The sequence below is a fragment of the Nipponia nippon genome, unplaced genomic scaffold, assembly GCF_047370975.1.
Source record: "Nipponia nippon isolate SJK-2023a ecotype South Korea unplaced genomic scaffold, ASM4737097v1 scaffold_21, whole genome shotgun sequence".
Lineage (NCBI taxonomy): Eukaryota > Metazoa > Chordata > Aves > Pelecaniformes > Threskiornithidae > Nipponia > Nipponia nippon.
Window position 1 is genome coordinate 2,478,811 of NW_028262338.1, and position 20,892 is coordinate 2,499,702.

The 20,892-nt window shown below is 45.5% G+C and overlaps 1 protein-coding gene and 1 long non-coding RNA gene across 3 annotated transcripts in view; one reads left to right on the forward strand and one right to left on the reverse strand.

Annotated features, from left to right (window-relative positions):
* CTNNA1 (catenin alpha 1) overlaps positions 1-16,563 on the reverse strand; it is a 119,265-nt gene extending 102,702 nt beyond the window's left edge. Inside the window, exons 1-2 of one of the 2 annotated variants that reach the window (XM_087760076.1) lie at positions 16,451-16,563; positions 291-397 (exon numbers count right to left, since the gene is read on the reverse strand). In XM_087760076.1, coding sequence (XP_087616202.1) covers positions 291-395 — 105 coding nt within the window. In that variant the 5' untranslated portion in view covers positions 396-397; positions 16,451-16,563. Of the gene's footprint in view, positions 1-290; positions 398-16,424 lie in introns of both variants that reach the window. The other variant, XM_087760075.1, reaches the window with a different exon arrangement.
* Positions 15,397-20,086, forward strand: LOC148055529 (uncharacterized). Its single transcript, XR_015705294.1, has 4 exons — positions 15,397-15,728; positions 17,706-17,803; positions 18,683-18,750; positions 19,607-20,086. It is a non-coding gene; the product is annotated as an uncharacterized LOC148055529 (long non-coding RNA).
* Positions 20,087-20,892: the final 806 nt, after the last annotated feature.

The window sequence follows — 20,892 nt, forward strand, 5'->3', positions numbered from 1 at the left end:
ACAGCACCGTCAAAATAGAACATTAGTTACTAGCATGCATTTCTGCACTTCTTATTGAAATACTGTGTCTTATCAGGTGCTGAAGAACCACGGTCTTTCTAGATTCATACCCAATAACTTTGCTACAATAAAACTGAACAAAGAAATTACTTCTACACTTTTTTCCATCTTTAGTTTTGTAGTGTTTTTACTTCTGGAATTTAAGCTTTGAAAGTTACTTAATTGAAATAATACAGCAAAACAGGTAATCATCCTTATGAAGGGGGTTTTGCCCCCTTTTTTTCCCCTACCTGTGTAACAAGAGGCTCAAGTAGTCTTTCAACTGCCAGTGTTCTTATCTCCAAGCTTTTGGGGTCCCATTTGAAGTTAACGTTGCCTGCAGTAACAGCAGTCATTTCTAGAAGAAGAAAAGAGCTACATGAATACATTCTTTTAATTATTAATGCTGTTGGAATGTATTTTAAAAATAAATTAAAATGGAGGCTATTAAACACACAACACATCCATTCGGTGTAAGTTAAGGTTGTACTGTCCCCAGAAACATCAGTTTTGGTTCAACTGGTGACAGTTTAAAAAAACTGCTTGTTATGACAAATATACAGACATTATCTGTATGTTTTGGGTAGAAAATAAAAACAAAAAACAAAGAAACAAACCCACACCAAAACCTATTCAAAAGCCACAGTATTTTATCAGAGCAATGACAAGACGGGCAATGTTTGGTCTACTCCTCAGCGGTCCCCAAGCAATGAAAAAAGACACAGCCCAAGGTCTTGGGGGAGCAGAAGGGAACACAGTGACTTCAAAAGCACCAGAAAGCTGCCAGTTTTCTCAGCTCCACCATGAGTCTCTACCCCAAACACTTTGTCAAACCGGGAGCCAGGTTCTAACCCAACCCATTCAACTTATCCATTCATCCAATTCACCTTTTGGAAGTACAAAGGTAAAATAGTGAATATACGCCTTTTTATAAAGCCAGAAAATCCAGTTGGTTCATATTTACAGCTTAAGTACCTACTACACTTCCCCTTAACATTTACATAGGAGGGAAAAGCAGATTTGCATGAAGAGATCTGTTAAGAGCTGTCACTGAGCCATCCCTTCCCATTACAGTTTTATATCAACATCCCAATGGAACAGCAATATGATTATGGGAAAAGTTTAGTGAAACTGCTAAAGTAGCTCTGCTTTTGAAACCAGGAGTCTAAAATAAATAATGAACTACAACAGATCACTAGGTTAACACTGTGATGCTGTACAGCACAACAAAGGAATAGCCAGAACCATCATTTCAGTAAAAAATGGATTTAAAGTATCTACAGGTCCATAAAACCAGTTCATACCACTTCAGACTTAATAGATTCCAGCTCTTCCTGCTTTGGGTTTCCCTCAAAATTCAAGATTAGACTAAACCCACGTTTCTAACTTTTTATTTGTAAAAAAGTCAGGAAGATAAATACATTTCCAAAGTCTCCTTCCACCCCTTTTCCTAAGCACCTACTGTTGAAGTTTTTTTAAAGCTTATTAGCCGATATTTTTAACTCTTACTCTGGACAGGGCATTGTCTGCATAGCATCTCAGCAGACAGATTGCTCTGACAGCACCAGATGTCCCCGAGCTGCCAGACGAGCACAACGTCCCATCATTTTTAAGAAGCGGGAGGCAAGGCACTAATTTTGGTAACCAAAGATGTTTATGACACATACTGACAACCAACCGTTTTATATTGACACCGACAGCTAAACATGCAGAAACAGCACAGACGTGGCTGCTTTTTTCCCCACACTGAAGATTAAAATCTCTGGGGCACTCAAGAAGCTCAGCCTGGGAGGGCATAAAGAAGTCAGGGCTTAGCATCACCTGGCTTCAGTCAACAGCACCTCCATGGCAGGCTGATCCCGAGACGTGACATAGGCTTCCTCCCGCCACAGGCACGATACAATAGATTAAGTAGTCGCTACGCTACTGAAAACACATCTTTGCCCTGAAAAGCCTACACGCTGTCATACACTGAAGTACAACTTTGCAAGGTGCAAAGCAGGAATATTCACCTAACCTGCATTCAGCTTTCCACTTACACCCACGCTCCAAGTGCCTACGCTGCCAGAGAGAAAGAAAACTTAAAAAGCTGGGGGGAAAAAAAAAAAAAAAGAATAGGAAGAGACTGACCAATGCTAGTATACATATAACAGTTCTGATAGTTTTATATCAAAAAGCTTGAAGGTGCAGCTGAAGGGTCCCAGCTCCCGCAGCAGAAGGCATGCCAGGCTGCAGCTCCAGAGACTCCCCTGCAGTGAGCTGACTGCAGGAGGGTGGAGGATGGCCACCTCCTCTTCCTCGCCTTACCTCTGACACTTATCACTAAGTCCTGTGAACTCACTAACTAAGCCTTCTCTCCCAATCACCTCCTTTTTCTTTTGCCAGTCCAGCTTCGCACTGGTGCGTGCCACAGCCCAGATGCTGGCACAGGGCAAGCTGCGAAACGCTCTTCACCCCCAGTAACATCCCACCCTCAACAAGGAATTTCACTGGTTTATTCCCTCCCAATTAGCTCGGTGCGAATGCTTCCTACATAAGAAGCCAATACACTGAAAGCCTTTATGATTTCTGAGAAACATACCCAGAGCTCTGGAAAGCCCATTAGGTTTCTAGGTAAAAGCTGTTTCTATATATTTAATGCTGTTATGCCTCTCGCAGAAACAAAGTGCAGGACGGGGTAACTGTGAGAAGAGACACTAATTGTATTAGTAGGATAATGAAGACAATTCACCTGAAAACACATCAGTATGATAGCTCACGAATTGGCCAAAAGTAATGGTCTATAAAACCACTTAGTAGGAACTTCATTGAAATTTATCTAAAAAACGTAGGTTGATATCAAATACACTGTTTGGTAGCAATGACTTGGGTATCATTTGTAAATTGTAGTAAATATGTTTATTCAATTAAATACTTGAAGAATACAGTAACAGGCCATAGCTTACAAACGCATGTGTGAATGGGGTGGGTTTAGGGGATAAGAGGACAACTGCCAGGGCCACGTTAAAGCAGGGCTGCACTCCTGCCACGAGAACACTCTAATTCTCTGGAATCTGTCTTGTCCCTGAAACTGCTCAGCCTCTTGCCTCATTCAATTAAAATATGGTAACAGGTAGCAAACCAAGTCAGAGGATATTGTAGCAGAGCGCTCAATTGTTGGCTCTCGGAGAGCACATGACGATTCCCACGACCCCTGCAATAACTGCAACATCTCATAAAGAAAGAGGACATCCTCTGGAAGACGGACCCAACCATCCAACCACAGGGCAGCATAGCGCTGCTTTCAGACAGCTGGGATGACCCAGCTGATATGGGAACGGGTTCTCCACGCCACAGACCTACCATGCACAGGACACGCAGCAGCGCACGCACTCAAAGCAGGAATTTCAAGGACAAAGCAGCACAGACCACACAGCGGAAGAGAGCAAGCGACACTGAATCTGAAGTGCTGGAATATATAGAAAGACACCACCGCACAAGGAGTTGCGGTCGCCCAGCCTGTGGTTTCATAAGCAGCAGGAAAGCTGCTTAAAAACCAACGTTCATCCTCCCACACCCCTCTAGGAACTCATTCCCATCTTCACATCACACCCCCTCTGCACTGGCACAGCTTTACCCACAGCTGAACGATTAACCAGATGGGGAAGAACTGATTTGGCTGGAGGGAAAGAAATCCATTTTTGCAGGGTGGGCTGAGATCCCCATCTGGTTCACCATGCCACCACAGATACCGCTGCGAGTGGAACCAGAGAAGGCTACGTCAGCTGGCACCATTGGCAAAGCCCTTCAAGTGGAAACATGGGGTAAAGTTGGATGTCACTGCTGAGCTGAACCAGGTGCCGCTGAAAACAGAGCGTCAAACAGAGCCGCTGCAGGGACAGAACGCCTTCCCAGCACATCTAATGCTCAGACACATGAAGCCCCAACCTTAAAACATGCTCACAGCCCAGCACATTAACTGTAAACCCTTCAGGTTATTACACCAGTTGTGATGATGCTCGTTATTGTCGTAGATGGTTCAAGAGTAATGCAATTATATCTTACTGGGGTTTAGCGCGCTTGCAAGGACACGAAGGTGGGAAAAGAACAGGAGTTTAAAGGCGGCACTTCGATTTCCCTGTTGCCTCCAGGAACTTCACCATTTCCAGCCAACAAGCAGCTCTGCACGCAGAGCCACCCCAGGACAACTTGCCCCTAGCTTTATATAAGGAATCAAGATCTCGGCAATGGCTAAAGCTTAAGTAAAAGGTTTCCCTTACACTTTACACTACTTTAAGCAAATGTTGCCACAGTCCTACCACGCCTTTCCCTGCAACAAACCTGCCTCAAATGGGCACCCACACTGGCACACACCTGATGCAGTGAGCCACTTCAGGGAGCTAAAATGGCCTCAGAGTAAGCCAGCAGCTATAAAGATCACCTTGCCAGCTTACTGTCCTGAAGGAGGAGGTGGGACTGCACAGGGAGAGAACAGGACTGCAGCAGCAGCACTGAGATGAGCTCTGCTTCCGAAGCGCACCCCAGGGCAGGTCCCAGCCCGGCTGGGGAGAGGTGAGGGCACAGCGCTGAGCAGAAGGATGTATTAAGCTGCTGGGGCTGCATTTACATACCACGTCCAACAAGCTGGCCTGCCGTGAACGCACTGAAGGAGATATGCACACAGTGCTCTTTCCAAAAGCCACAACTAAAGGTCGTAGTGTTTCCAAAAACTGGTAATTCAAGGTTTTAAGAATAACTTCAGATACCTACTTCCAGAATACTGGCATGCAAATAATTTCGAGACTTCGGCAAGCATAGGAATGTAGCTCTGTGGCTTCTTTGCAGAAGTGTCCTGAAGGCACCCAAGGCTTTTCCAAAAGCCCATGAAGAAGCACTATTTCAACAGCAATCTCTGCACACCCACAGAATCACGGAAAGGCCTAGTGCTCATGGTCCTGTTTTTCCAGGTTGCGCTCCCACACGCACCCGAAGGCGGTGCTGGCTGCATCTCAGGCACTCGCGAGCTGGTACGTTCAACCTGCTCTGTACCAGGAGATCCCGCAGCCTCCCAGCCTCTGGACCACAGCAAATCTCTTTTGGTTACACAGCGGAAGATCTAACTGCCCATCTCCTGTGCTGCAGCTTAAGTCCCATCACCTTGTGCTACCTGAAGAGTGTTTCACATGCCATCTTCTATCAGTCTTCAAATTTTAACTACCCTGACAGGCTGCTTTCTAAAAGCTTTTAACTACATTCACCATTCTTTTGGTTTTTCTTAGGGAAGACTGTATTCAAACAGTGGTCTCACTAGCACAGTGGGGGGCTAACCTGGGCCAAGCACAATAGACCACATGCTGAATTCAAGCATTATGCTATCCAAAAAAATCTGACAAAAGAGTACAGTACAAGAAAATTTTATACCTGGGAGGACATTCTCCATTTTAATGCCCTTTCTGCTACCCACCTACTTGTTCCCCATTTTGTGCAACTGATTGTGCCTGGGCACAGTAATATGTACTTGACTGCATTATTTTGCAGCTTATTTCTTTCTCTCATATTTCTCTAAGCAGTCACAGTCATTTTGAATGACAGTCCTGTCCTCTACCATGCTCACAGACTGTCTTTGGATATTCTGTGCAATGTAATGCGAAGAGCCCTTATTCCATCACCCAAGTCACGAGCATGGAACCTGGTGGGATTCACAACACAAGCGCCCAGCTTCATCTTCCAGCCAGAAAGTGAACCAGCTTCCCTGCTCCCAAAGGAATCCTCTTGGCTTTGTGTGGTTTGTTACCCAGGTACCTAACCCATCTGATAACCAGCAGGGATCCTTTACCCCTGATGAAGGCGGAGGACAAAGCAGAGCAGGTAAAGATCTGTGGGAACTGGGTATCTAACATACACCATTAACACAAATCTTATGACTATTTTTCGTCTGAAAAAGGTTAAGGCACACTTCATATTAAAGCCAGCTCATATGCAGGGGTTCCATCATGCCCTGCTGACAGTTCAAAACTGTTTTCCGTATCACTAAGAGTATGGAGGAAAAAAAGAAAAATGTTTCATTCTTTCCTCTTGCCCTTCACAGTCTCCAAATGAATGTCTGCCCCGTTCCACAAATAAAGCACTACTCTCAGCGGCTCGATACCTGCTAGTCAAGGATGTTTGGTATACGTGACGCTTTTCAAGAAGGATTTAAGCAGGTTTGATTTAAGCTGTTTTTATTTAACGGCAAGTATACACAACTAAAAACAATCATCTTCTTCTAACATAGCCTTCAACCTTAGATTTTGTCTGCTCAGATACCAAATCTTCTCCTCCACCATTAATACCATGAAGGTACTACCACCCTAGAAATCCTTACTATTAGAATTTCACAATCTGAAATATGAATACAAACTCAGATGTTTCATTGGCTATATTCTTTGATTATCAAAACATTTCTGTCATTTGAGCGTATTCAACTTTGCTACACATTTTTTCCACAGACTGTAGTAACCAGCCAAGTAAAAAGAAGAAGTTCAGTTCAGAATAGCCTATTGCTCACCAGTACCATTCCAGACCCAGCTCTCCTAATCTATTTTAATGGTTTTTTTCTCTCTGTTGCTCTTGTGGAGAAGGCCTATAGAGAGGCATCTGAAACCACTCATCAGAAAGCCTTGCACAGCCAGTAACAAACAAATGCTTCTCTACTCTGTTTGTTTAGCAAATCTCTAGACCTTGCTACTGAGTTAAAAGACACAACCTCATCTGGTGTCCCTACAAAAAAAGCAACCAAGTTTATAACTCTGTTTTCTCTTCTACAACACGGGTGTTATCTCCTGCCTGCTGCCTTGTTACTGAAGCCAGCAGCATGCCAGAGAGAGCCCGTCACCTTTTCCCCCCTGGAAGGACAGCCTGCCCTGTACCATGACCATTTTCGTTACACGAAAGCAGGCATGGGCCATATCACCAGATTAAGATGCACCACGCTTGCCAAAGCGGTATGTGCTATCTCCTTAACAGCTTCCCAACTGCTGTAGTACCATAGATTCAAGTAACTTATTTTCATTCCAAAACCAGGAATTCGCTCTGTAACAACAGGTTTTCACACCTTCATTTTGGTCTAGCTATCATTAAGAGGATGGAAGGCACGCTCTGCACAAGCGGTTTCATTCTGGTGCTCCTGGGACCACGGCAGTGATTTCACAACCACAAATAAACCGTTTTTTTAGAGATGCCAGTGCTAACAACAGCCTCTTGCCTTCAGTTACGTAAGCGTTCAGCTCTGACCATTTCATTTTTGCCAGGATTGCTTTGCCTCAAAGGAGCTAGAAAGGAGGTGTGTGGCAAGCCAATTCACAGCAAGCACAGGCAATTAGTGACTTACTTATGTCATACTAAGGCTCCGGTTCGTGGATGACATCCTAAAAGAATGCAAGAACCAAACTCATGTTTATACCCATTTAACTGTCCAGATGGATATCCCGCTATGTCCCAACAAGTGTCAAATTTATTTCCGCACAGTTTTCAGTTTCCAAAACTCAAGCAGGATTCCAACTACATAAAGAAAACTGATGCTTCTTCTAAACATGTGTTTTCTAAAAAACACATGCTTTTTCTAAAAAAAAAAAAAAAAAAAAAAGTGTCATGAGCAGTAAACTCTTACTATTAATAAAAAATCCAGTCTTCACAATAACATTGATGCGTTTTATGCCGAAGTCCTGCAATACTAACACCATGAAAGATAACTTCCAAAATCAGAACAAGTAACGACTAGATTTTTAACTGCTGTATTTCAGCTGTATCCTCTTTGGATCAGGACTGTGATGCTCTGGCCATGCAGAAGGGCAACACACTTGCATTTTAAGCAAAAAGCAGTAACTTTCAACTAACTTATCCCTGCAGCGATGGTAACTTCAAACTCCCAAACGCCAGCCCTCTCTCAGCCACATTTCTCACATTTAAGCCTATATGGATAGCACTTGCAAACAAAATAAGGGGACTCAGCCTGGAGAGAAGGATAGTAGACCCCAGGTGAGACTTGTACATCTGCTGGACCACTTTGATTCAACTACTGAGAGCCCTTCCAACCTCACAGTGTTTCTTCCCACCCTTGAGGGGGAAAACAGTGTAAAGCTTCCCTAAAGTCATTAGGAAAGAATGGAAGAACAGCTTACTGCCACTCTCAGAACCACAGCATGCGTTTCAGACCCTAGAGACACACAGTCAGTGAAGATATAATAACTAGGCTGTGGCTACAGAGCACGGCTCTTCGAACCCCAAACTATGCTAACACAGGCTCCAATTACCAACCGTAAGTTAGCAATGAACGCAAGAAGGGGCAACCTTTTAACAAATTAATTTTTGCCACAAGTATTCCTCAAATGAAAAAAGTTTGTTATAAATTAGCCTACTTTATCAATTGGCACAAGAATTTGCCAGTGCTGCAAAATTAATTCTCGCTTAGCTTGCAAAAAAACACGGATGGCTGGCAATAAAAGGAAAAGAAAACCTGGGTATTTTTGTTCTGATCATCTTCGGCGCTCAATCTGCAATAAAAAGTGCCGTTTAAGCTATAGAGTCAGAAATAACCAGAATCTGACCCCACTCAAACCGCATTTTCATTCCTAAATTGATATGTTGTTATGCAATACCCTTTGGTGCTTTTAGCTGACCCCATCGTCTAATTCTAGACCTTCATTAACAATTTTAAAACAGTCAAAAGTATACAAATACTGGAGTTGTTTGAGCTGACACACATGTTTTGAAAAAATGAGACTCCTATAATTAGAGGTTTGATAAGAGACAATTTGCTTAAACAGGGAGGAAACGGACAGTCTTATATTAACAGACTAAATACCATATTCTTTCTCAATTGCATGCCCAGCATAGTAGCAACTAAAGATTATGTAACAAAAATTCATAGTGTTGCCAGAGTGAAAACAGCTTTCCATAGTTTTTTCCATTTGCAAAAGCTACTAAAAGAAGAGCACCCACTGAAGCAAAAGAGAACATGAGCGCAAAGATTCGTCAACATAAGATGTTTTCTAAAGTTCCTAGAAAAAAAGGTTGTTTAGAATTCCTTTTTCAGTCCTTCCTTGATTCAGGAACATTACCAGTCTTATCTAAAAATTACAAAACAATTGTTTTTTTTTTAAGAAATAACAAAACCCACAAGTGATAAGACCAAGAATTTCACTTTATGCTCACGGCAACCTTCAACAGCATCTCTTAGCTATAAACAATGAATTAGCTTCACGGGAAGAACTACTGCACCATCACTGCACACCCCCAGACAACTCTCAACCTGCAGCTCCAACAACACATGCTGCGAGTTAAGAAGGGAGAAAAAACACAAAAACAACCCCCAGAAGAAGAGCTAACATGAATGTAATGTACAAGCGTTGTTTGGATGAGTTAAGCATCTTCTAAATGACTGCAGTTATCTGGAAGAATATGTAAGGTAGGATGCTCTAACATGCGCCATCTCCTCTCCCTGCAAACTGTCAACAAGGCTGCAGACACTGAGAACACAGAGGGCACCAACTGATGAGAACTTTGCAGCTTCTCCAGAAGAGCAAAGCAAGTAATAAACACACACTGGTGCAATTAATTTTTGGATGCTTACCAGAGTTACCTGCAAAGCCATAACCACCTTCTGTCGAGTACAAACTCGCTAAGGGTGCACAGTGGTGCATGAGAATCAGGGCTAACAATGATCCGCCTGGATAGGAACCCTTTCGAGTCACTGCCGTAGCATATGGATGACCAATTAAAGCCACTTTTGTTTAAAAAAAAAAAAACAAGTCACTGACCCACCCACAATTCATAAAAGCAACAGGAAGGAACCGGAAGGTTTGTGAGGTAAGAGTCATCGCTTGGCTGGTCTTGCTGGAAAAAAAGGGATTTTAAGCTAGTAACACAGCCATTTACTGAGTGGAAACCAACTTAGATCTGATTAAAGACACATTTTCTCTCTCCACCCCTTCTCCTCACCCCCAGGAACAGGAAACAAGACAAAGCTACCAAACAAAAAACAGATGAGCTAAGAAATCCTGTTCAATTGGCTTTGCACCAGCGCTTTGCCTCCGGTTCTGCTGAACACTGCGTCTTTCACCGATAACCACTGACTTTTCCCTAGGCCCATGCTAATATTCTGTTAAACATAATCAAGCTGGTTTAACCAATTCCTGCAAACTAAGTAAAACAGCTTAAAACACCTGATGCCAAAGTACTGATGCATACAGACCAGAAATTAACTTTTTTTTTCTTGAGGTTATAAGCTTTTAAGCCTGCACAACTAATTTGCATTATTCTGTTTAGCTACAAATAAACCTTCTAGCTTTTTTTTGGCTACTGTTTATTGCATCTTACATCATTATTTTTTTCCCCCCTCTCCTAGCTGGGGTTAGGGAGAAAAACACCCACACAATCATATTGCACTCTTCACTGTACCAGTACAAAATAAGAGTATTGTGATTGAGGACTCCACCAGCAGCGGAAGTGCCGTGGAGTTACAAATAAGGGATATGCTCACTTTCCTAAAAGCCTTCCCCACATCTCTGCTTTCAGGATGCATTGTTTAATCTTAGGAAATGCGTTTCCAGCTGTAACGGCAGTGGTTTGTAATTAAACACATCTTCCAAAAAGTGGAAGTGGCAGTAACTACAAAGCCATACTTTGTATAGAAATTTAAACCACTCCAGAGCTTTCCATTCAGCCAAAGCAGATCCTTGCTTTTCACTCTCTCAAAAAATGTCATGTCTTTGATTTTACTTGTACCTTGCATGAAGCCTTTCAACTCTCAAGCAGGTTTCTAAATTTAAAAGAAATTAAGTCATTGAACTGAGCCTACTGAATACAATGGAGGGACGGACAGTCTACACCTGCAGACGAGCTCACCAGCATCAGCAGCTGAGCAGTGCTCCTGCCAGCGCTGGGCACCGGCCACGAGAGCCGCTGGACAAATCTGCAGAACAGAAGTCAGCCCGGGCTCCAGCTCCTGGCTCGGGAAGCTCCTACGCTGCAGGAGCTTGGCACAGCACCTTAGGGAAGAAATGCTACTCAACTGCCCTTTTCTCATTTATTGCTTGTTTTATTGCTTGTCTGTTGCTTTCCCTTTTATGGATGGCTTTATACACTGCCAGCAGCCAAGAAAGAGGTGGGGGGAGAATACAGGGAAGGGAAGCCAAAGGATTGTGGGGGTGAATAAAAAGAAAGGTGGCAAGGGTCAAAAATTATCATCAGGGAACCAGAAGGGGACACCAGACACCACCCAAGAGCATCCATCACTTCTCAAAGGCATCAAAGGAGCCAGAGGATACCATTCAGTGTGACAAGCAGTGAGAATGGAAACAACCCCCAGAGTTCCTGTCTTATTCTCTCCTCCTGGTGTTGCTAACAGCCAGCTTGGCTAAGGCCAGGCAAAAGGCTTGTAATTTAGGGCCTCAGACAAGGGCTAGACTAATAAAAAGTTGATGGGAGCAGAACAACCAAAACCTCATGATGAGAGTCATGGAGACAGGACGCTAGGCTGGATGGACCTCTCAGATACAGTAATCTGATCGCATCAAGTCCCCCATGCACAACTTCCAGTTCATTGTTCAACTTCTCATCCTTTAAATGAATAAATAATTTAAGTTTTAAGATGCTTAGACTCTGAAACACCTGGATATCAGGTACTGGCTGAAATGAACTTTATGGGAAATTGTACATGATGTTTATAAGAGACTTGTCACTTGCATACATGTCCACAGTCCATCATGAATCATCCCAGATCTTGAGCAACTCTTCAACATCGAGCAATGAGATTCTCTAGGTCTTTAAGTCATGATAAAGGAAATTAGTTTTAGAAGCATACATTACAAGGACATACTTGCAAGAAAGCAGGTACAGAACAGGCAGCTTGTACATCTTGATCAGTTGCATTTACACACAGGAACACCCACTTGTACCTCCTTGCTTCTCAGCATACCACCAGTTCTGTCCTCTGCTATTCAACAACGCTGTTTCTGACTTTGTTATTCTAGTCAACTAAAAAAAACCCAGTTACCCATCTATGGCTTCAGCTGAAGATCTCAAGAGCACTTTGCAAAGATGAATACTGACCTGCTCTGCCTAGAAAAGTACCCAGAACAAAACAGTGAATGAAAACTCTCTGAACCCTTGGGGGAGTGAGAAGGGCAGTGGAAGGGGGGAAAAACACTCACGCATGGCATTAAGGCCACATGTTCCTGATAGCACTAATTCTTATTGACTTATTAACTGAAAAGAAGCAAATTTAGTATTTATCTAAATGCCCTCTTGACCTTATGCTGAACAACAGCAAGGACAGAAGTGACTGGCCTACACTCTCTCCTCATTTCCTTCAGTTACTCTCCAGGAAAAAAAAAAAAATTTAAAAAATCTTATTCTCCTGATCCTTTATCAGCTATCCACAAGCTCACTAGTTTCAGTCTCTTTAAGTACCTGTTGAAGGTTACTCCAGAACAGGGTGCACTAATGGGTCTACAGCATATTCTACTCTAACTTCCACTAACATCTCATTTGCTCCCCAACATCGGCTCCACACAGAAATTCTTCTGAAGCATTACAGCCATACGCGTATCTGTTCCATAACAGGGCACAGATAGCTTAGAAAACTGGGTGGTGTTTGGAAAGAAAGCACACCGCAAGCTTAAGTTGTATCTCATATTATCAACAGTGAAATCCTACCTGCTACACTGCTGCTAGTTCCTTAACTTCTTTGCTCTCAACCCCCTCACTGCCTTGGAAACACTACAGGAGTTTAACTCACTCTTAGATTGTAATGTACACCAACACTCCTCCCTCCGTGCGGCATTCAATGTATGAAAACATCTACTGGGGAACCGACCGGCATCCAGCTTGGTTTCATGTTCTCAGTATTGTTCCACTCTCTACCTTGGTAACTGTTGGTCCTTCAGCTATAGCTGGCCTCAAGTTTTCTTTTTCCATCCATAGATGCCTGAACTTAAAGCCTTTCAAAAGAGATTCTTAGGAGTCTAAATGATTAATCAAGTAGCTGTCTTGTAAATTAGAAAAATTATAACAGAAGGGAATGTCAATAGATTGGGGGAGAATTTCCCTTTGCAAACTATGTTAGTTTAGATCTGCATATTTAATAACTTATATCACTTTATAAAGCACGGGGGGAAAAGGTTACTCCTCTCTGATTCCACCAGAGCTACTTTTAAACACATGTCAAAGGACTAGCAGATGTTTTCTGTAGTACATCTGGGATTAACGAGCAAAAATATGTAATCATGTTTAGAGAAAAGGTAGCTGGCTCTTTAAATAAAAAAAATGTCACAGAGGAATTATGAATCATATTTAAGTATCAGATTTGCCAATAGAAGAGTCTATACTAACCTATTGCACACCAGAAACCAGAGTTAACACCCATTCTCATCATCAATGGAAGATAACAAGTCTGTGTCATTCAAGGAGAAAGATCCCACTTACAGTTGCGGTGACTGCATTCCTCCAGCAATTCCTTTACCTCAATAAACCTATTTGCACCCAGCTCTGCTTTGTGGCACAGCAGGTCACTCTCAACACTCATCTTTTGAGCGTAGCTCCTCCAGTAAGGGTGCTGGTACACAATTTTGTGGGTAGGCTCTACTTTAAGTCTCATACGCTGGATTAAAATAGTATGGAGTTAAAAGTAGTAATTATCAAACATCTGCACTTTCTCTAAAGCTGCAACTCTGTTTAACCAACGCATGAGCTATAAACACACTGAATAGAGCTATTCCAGATTAGCTATAAAACTAAATTAGGGTGAATTCCCAGAGTAGTAAAGGATCCAAATCCTCAAGGTTACATTAAAGTTCCACGGCACAAGAATTTGAGTGATTTCCAGTTAAGGCACAATAGTAGAAAACAACAACAGGCATACATCACCGTGTTGGATGACTGTCTCAACATGGCGCTGTCCTAACAAAATAATACTCAGACCTCTTTTATTCATCATGTTTCCTTTAGTGTCCAGCAAAGCCAAGAGATGCCAGTAGAACTGAATACAGCAAGTCCTTTAACAGAAATATCATGGCCATGTAGGTACTCACTCTAGACTAGCCTTACTAGCCACCTATGATAAGTAGACTGGTTTTGTCACTAAATATTTTTGTGAGCTTAACTAATTCCTGCAGAAGAAAGGTAATTCAGAAATCAAATAGTAACAGCAGATATAATTTCAAGGCAGGGCTGAAGACCCACTAAAGTGCATTTCCAGCTCAAACATTTCTACTGATGTGGATTCTTTTGCAAGATCAGTTTCTCGATCTTACAGCTGCAGAAGGAAGATACTCACGCTGCTGGAAAAAACCCACAAATTACTTTTCTATTACATCTTTCAGCTAACTTTATCAGACCAACAGAAGCCCTACGAAGAAGCTGGACATTAATGTCTGCCATTACATATGTCAGCACAGAAATGCTGATTTTTTCCCAAAGCTTGAAAATTTATTGTGAGGTAAATGTTTATGTTGGTATTTTAAATCACCAGTTTGGGCGGGGTATTTCTAATCTCTGCCCACTGTGCTCCCCCCTGCCACCTTGCATAAACTGTTAATCTCTGATGCAGAGGACTATTATTAGAGCTGGCTGAAAAAAAAAAACAAAGACTGAAGGCATGTTGTTTATTATGAAAAAGGTTAGGGCAAAGCCTTTTAAAAAAAAGTTAATAAGCCTTTGTCTGTTTCTCCCAAGAAAAGTCAAAAAACATTTCCTTGATGTTTTAAAAACTGTTTCTCTGTAAATAAAAAACAGTTAGTGACTCAACATAAAATTATGCCCTTTTTAAACAAAGGGTTTCAATTCAGCAGGGAGAAACAAGTCCTACTGAACATTTAACGTGGCCTTAGCATCTCAAGACAAGCCAAAGGGTACCTGAAAGACCGCACATATTGTAAAGTAAGTTGGGCTTTCACCTCTATTTAAACCCAAACCTGCCTACAAACCAACTCAGGAGCTGAAGAAAACCAAACCAAAACAAACCACAGCCTTTAGCTGGGCTTGAAAGTACTGGAAGCCTGGCATAGCCAGCAGGACTGAGGATGTGCATTAGCACAAGAGCCTCTCCCACCTCCCCGCTTCCCCACTCACAGTGCAGGAAAAACGCAGGAAACCAGGAACTCAAGCACCGAGAATACCTTTCACACAACCCCCATCTCAAAAAACAAAAGACAAAGGAAAATTAAAAAGGGGGGGCGGGGAGGCAGCAAAGAGCTCCCAGACTAGTTCAATACAGATAACCCAGACATGCCTTGAGTCATAACTCCGAAAGCTGGAACGAGGACAGGGTCACGGAGGCTCACACCCCAGACTGGGCGAGTGAGGGATCGATGGCCCTCGCCAGAAGACACCCGTCGCCTCCTGGGCGAGGCAGGCAGGCCAAGGGCAGACAGGCAGGGAAGCACGCCTTGACCACATCCAATGCTCCACTAAATATAAGCGCACCACACGCTTTCCTACAAGCTTTCAGCCTGAAAGATTTCACGTGGTTTGAACCAGTGTGAATCATGAATCAAAGCCAGCTGATGCTCACTGCCCAGCTACCCCATGACCGCAGCAGGGACAAGGGTCGTGCATAAACCGGCGGCTGAGAGTTGACATGCTCTCCCGACTTTTTGGCTGTAAAAAGTAGCACGCAACTTCTTGTCAGCGAAGGAGAAGCACTCGCCTTACTGCACACTAGCAGACGAGAGGTGGGTGTCAAAAAACGCGGCAGAGCCAAGCTAAGGAGAGGGGGGTGTTCCCAGGGAAGGGAGGCTGTTCCGCGGACTGAAACAGAGACACCAACTCGGGCGAGAGGGAGGATGCTCGCTCCAGCCGCGCCGCCGAGAGAAACTCGGGGGGCCGAAAGGAGAAGGAGGCTCACAGCAGGGCCAAGACCAAGCGGGTGCCGCCGGCCGGGCGGGCAGCCCTGCCCGCAGCCGCCCTGCCCGGCCCACCGCCGGGGAGCGGCGCCGGGGCGGCCCCGCCGGGCTGTGCCCGGCTGCGCGGGGAGGAGCCTCTCCCCGCAGCCCCCGCTGCCACCGAAACTTCTCCAGAAACCGGGCTCGTCCGGCGCTTTTCCTCCGGAAAATCACGCTCAGCAACCCAAAACACAGCCGGCTCCCGCCCAGCCCCACACCGGCCCCCAGCCACCACCTCGCACCGGCCTGGCCCAGCGCGGCCTCCGAGCGCGGCCCGGGCCCAGGCCCACGCCCCACGGGCGGCGGCGCGGCCCGCTCCTCTCCGCCGGGCCGGGCCGCGTCCTCTCCGCTCCCCCCCGCCCAGCCTCCCGCCGCCCCTCACAGAGAACCGGCGGCCGGCAGGGCCCAGCCCGCCTCCCCGCTCAAAACTTTCCAAGCGAGAGAAACGGGGCGGCGGGGCCGCAGCCGAGGACCCCCCAACTTTACCGGGGGAAGCAGGAGGATCACCTCACCGCCGCCTAACTCGCTTCCGTCCGGCCCTCGGCCGCTTTGTCTCTCTCCTCTCTCCACACCGCTCCCGTCCCGCTGAGGAAATCGGCTCTTCCGGGCGCCTCCCCGCCCCGCGTTCCCCGGCCCGGCCCGGCCGCTCTTCCCGGCACCGCCCGCCGCGCCGCCTCCGCGCCCTTCCCGGTACCGCCCGCCGACAGGTGAGGGCTGGAGGCGGGCGGGAGACCCGCGGAGCGCCCCAAGGGCGCTCCGCGGGTCTCCCGCCCGCCTCCAGCCCCTCCACAGAGCCGCGACGTGGCGGGCTTCGTCCCCTGAGGTGAAAAAGCAGGTTTTCCCTCACCCCCCCCCGCCCCCCTCAGTTCAGGCTCTCTGAGCCCGGGTGGACGTCGTTTTTTGAAGGCAGAATCAAAAAAATGGGAGGTCAAAACCTGCCTTCGTCTTCCTGAGGTGACGCAGGAGGCGAAAGGTCTGTGGAGAACCGGGAGGTGGTGGGTCCTGGGTTTGTAAATCAATGTTTTTTCTTAATAAACCTAATTACCTTCTTGAGACCTGTTGCTTTTAGGAAAACTCTTGTTTTCATGCAAAAGAAATAACAAGAACACAGAGGAGAAGAAATCCCAGAGGGCCACCAGAGCCCCTCAGAAGAGAGGCAGGTTTTAGGGACCCAGCCTCAACCCAGAGAGGTCGGTTTGCAGGTGGGAAGGGTTGTCTTCGAGCGGTAATTCATTTCAAAGGTTTCTTTGAAAACTCTCATTGAGCCCCTTGTGCGAGAGGGACCATTTTTATCCTACGACAAATTACTCCGGGGTTTTTCATGGCGTGTTTTGAGATGGTTTTTAATACAAATGTCTCTACAGAACTTACACTTGTGCTGGATTGTAAAAACAATTTCATAAATGTAGTATGTTTCATGACTTATTTACCAGCACTTCTGACATACCTGAATCTACTCACTCCATCCTTTGATATTAAGAAAACAGAGGAGATTGGGCAACCTAACAGGGAGGCAGGTTCATTCCAGGTACGTAATTTAGCCGAGGGAGACGGGCAGCCCTGCAGATTCCCGAGGGGGCTGGCCCCCCAGGTCAGTGTCACGGCACAGGCACGCCATGGTTCAGGACTGTGACTTTCCTCCGGGTCCGGCTTCAATGGCATTAGCAGGGCTGTTTTTCCTATTTTTGCCGTACTCCTACAAGCCTTTACTGCAGGAAGACAGACGGTGTCCCGCAGCGATTTAAATTGCATTTTTCCTTCCTGCAGGTTTAATCCAAGAAAGGGATCCAAGACAAGGAAATAAACGGAGTACTGTTGGTTTACAATCCAGAAAGAAAACAGGGATCAAGAGTCCAACCTTGTCGGTGAGCGAAATTAATCGGAAGAAAGTGAGATCTGTAATTATGATACTGACTGAGATACATGTTATTAAAATAATATAGGGTCTTCAGTGCCTTAACAAACAGGCTGTCCTCTGGAAACACAGAGCAAACAGATTTTTTAAGCTCTTTGTATTTCCTGCTTGTACCAAACCATTAATATTTTGGTGTCAGTTGCACCAGGGATTCAAACTACTCATTTCTGATCTGTAGCATACTCTCAGTAAAATTGAGTTTACACTTCAATGCTTGCTTTCTTTCATTACTCCTTTTAATATCATGTCTTGGCCTCCTGTGGTGGCTTCCCCATTCGGCAGTTCCGCACGTCTCACATCCTTTCAGGACAAAATGTCAGATTTAAAAAAAAAAATCCCTTTTAAAACAACAAACTCAAAGGTAGAAGGCCTGGAGTTGTGGAGAATCACATGTTCTGTACTGCACTGCTGAAAAGCGAAGGAAAAAGTAGGAGATCAGCTGGCAGCCCTGTGGTTCACGGAGCGAGTTAACAGACTGAGCAAACAAAAAATAAAGTAATGTAAAAACAGAGCCAGCTAGGTTGAGATTGGACTTTGTCTCTTAATTAACAGCTCTCTCTGGAACACAGTGGCAGTCTCTGTCAAGGAGACTAAAATGCAGGGCGTTGTTTAGACAGGCACCCAGGAACAATAGCTAACACTTCCCATCCAGTAAATGTCATTAAGACAGCATCAGGCTGGCCGGCAGCTTGAAATCTAATCCATTTTCTGAAATGAGTTAGAAGTTTTCTGCTTGACCCCAAATCTCCCTTTTAGCAGTGTTTGTGGTTTTGAAATCCCATTTTTCTGTTTTTTTTTTTTAAATGTTTCTCTTGCCCCTTTTCGCTAGGTGAAAACCAAACATAAACCAGGGGAGAGGACAGGCGAGGAGGAGAGGCCACCACAGCGATACTGCAGGTAGGTTGTTAAGTGCATAAAATAAACAAACGCTTTCAGTCTCGGCTGTTAGGGCAATTCGAGTCGGTGTAGCACGTAAGAGCAGACCGTGGTTGGCAGTTGCGCACTCCTGGCAGCGTATCCTCATTAGTCAGATGTGTGCACAAGGGCAATCCCTGCCTGGTGCCACCTGAAGACACCCGTGTGGGCGTAGTCACAGCAGGAAAGCTGCCCTTTCGCTGTTAAATCTTGGGGTAGGTTTGAGTGCCACGGGGGTCTTGTTTACATAGCACCTGGTGTAACTACACTGTCTGCTAGTCCCAGCACACACAGGGTATAAATTATATGCTTCAGCTGGAACTTCCTATTTCTGTGACAACATTGCTGAAATGAAGTAGTTGCTCTGTGCGTCCGTTCGTGCCCGTTTCAAAACATGTGTTTGATCTTTGTGTTTTTTAAAAAGAGCGGTTTAGTTTTGTTATTTGTGAGAAGTGAGTGTTGAAAGAGAAGTGAGGGGTGCAAAGACAGGACTGCTGGGATGGGAGGTGGTAATGGTGGAATAAAGAGGGAATGAGAGAGGGAAGGAAATAAAAGGAATGAGGAAAAGTGGAAAAGATGTAGAGCGGTGTAATGATGGACGGAAGTCACTGCAGGAGATGCTGAAAGGGCAGCAGTCAGCCAATAGAAAAAGGAAAAACTAAAAATACAATAAAAGAGTCCCAGAGTCCAAATACCAGAGGGTTGAGGCTATCTGCAAGCTGATGTCATGCTGTGCAGCGAGGACAGCCCCAGGGCAGCCGTGCTGTGACACCAGCTGCGCTGACTGCGGAGGAGCAGTTACACAGTGCAGCCTTGTCACCTTTGCTTGTCTCTGCAGGGGTGCCTGTCCCTGGTCTGCCAGCGAGGGGGCCAGGAGCAGGGCAGGGACCTCGCAAGCTGGGCGAGCTTTGCTATGGGGGTTACCCCAAAATGCAGCATCCTCTGAGGACTGGTGGCTCCGATGAAGCCAGAAATGTAGCAAAGTGACAAAATTGAGGGTCTGGCACAAACGTCATCACATGCATGCTATGGCATCGAGTCCTGGGGCCTCCCCAGTATTGGCCTTAGCCTTCCCCTGCAGCTGGGAGGCACCACCATTCCTCTTCAGGGCTCAGATACATAAAGAAGTAAGATCGCCTCCCAGGATCCAGTTAGGAATCAATATCCGCCCAGCCAGGAAGCAAATCCCAGTGTCTCGGGGCCATGCATGCCTCAGGACTGCGTTAGCGTGGTGGAAACACATGTAGGTGGTGCTTTTGGTGGGACTGCAGCCACGCCACCTAAGCTGTACGTCGCAGCAGAATAACTAAAGCACCCACCTCGATTAAACGAACCTCAGACAGGAGGAGAAGGGATTTACCAGTACATCTGCATGTACACTGGGGCTCCTTCTGGCACCGCTGGCTGCCCGAGGATCAGACCTTGCTGCCCTGATCAACGCTGCAATGCCTCCAAGGTCAGCACAGGCTGTGCCAGCCAGAGCTATAGCCACGGGTGCTCGCTGCTCCAGGCCTTATGACTGCTGTGTAATAACCATCACTGCCCACCCTCTCCAAGAAAAACGGTCTTCTAGAAACATGCCCAGGTTCATACCCGGGAAGCCACCGGATCCTAACCGAAACACTGTCTCTTCCTCCGTCGCCAAGTGCCCCTGGAGCCTTTGGAAAGAGAAACCCAGAAGCAATCCATAATGCCAGCATGGCCACGAGCACAGGGGCTGCCGGCACTAAGCAGCGTCCCCCCACGCACACACACTACAGCACAGGCGTCCTGAAAAAAACAGGCAGAAACCATAATGAGGAGAAATTATGCTGTCCCAAAAGGCTCAGCATGAACTGGGTTCACTGGTTGCTGCTTTGCCAACTAGGGAACGGCCTAGCTGGCGTAGTTTGCATTCACCTCCGGTTCACACAGCCTTTGTGTAATAAACTGTCATAGCCCCAGAGAAGGGAACATTCAAAAAAGTGCCCTGAGGCAATGCATAGCAGAAGCCTGAGAATCCTACTGCATGAGTCACTGACCTCCACACACTGCATCTATTTCAGCCTTTAATTAATAAGGTTTTACACTTCTATGGCACTTTCCATCTGGAAAGATCCTAAAATGCTGTGAAGACTAAGGGCG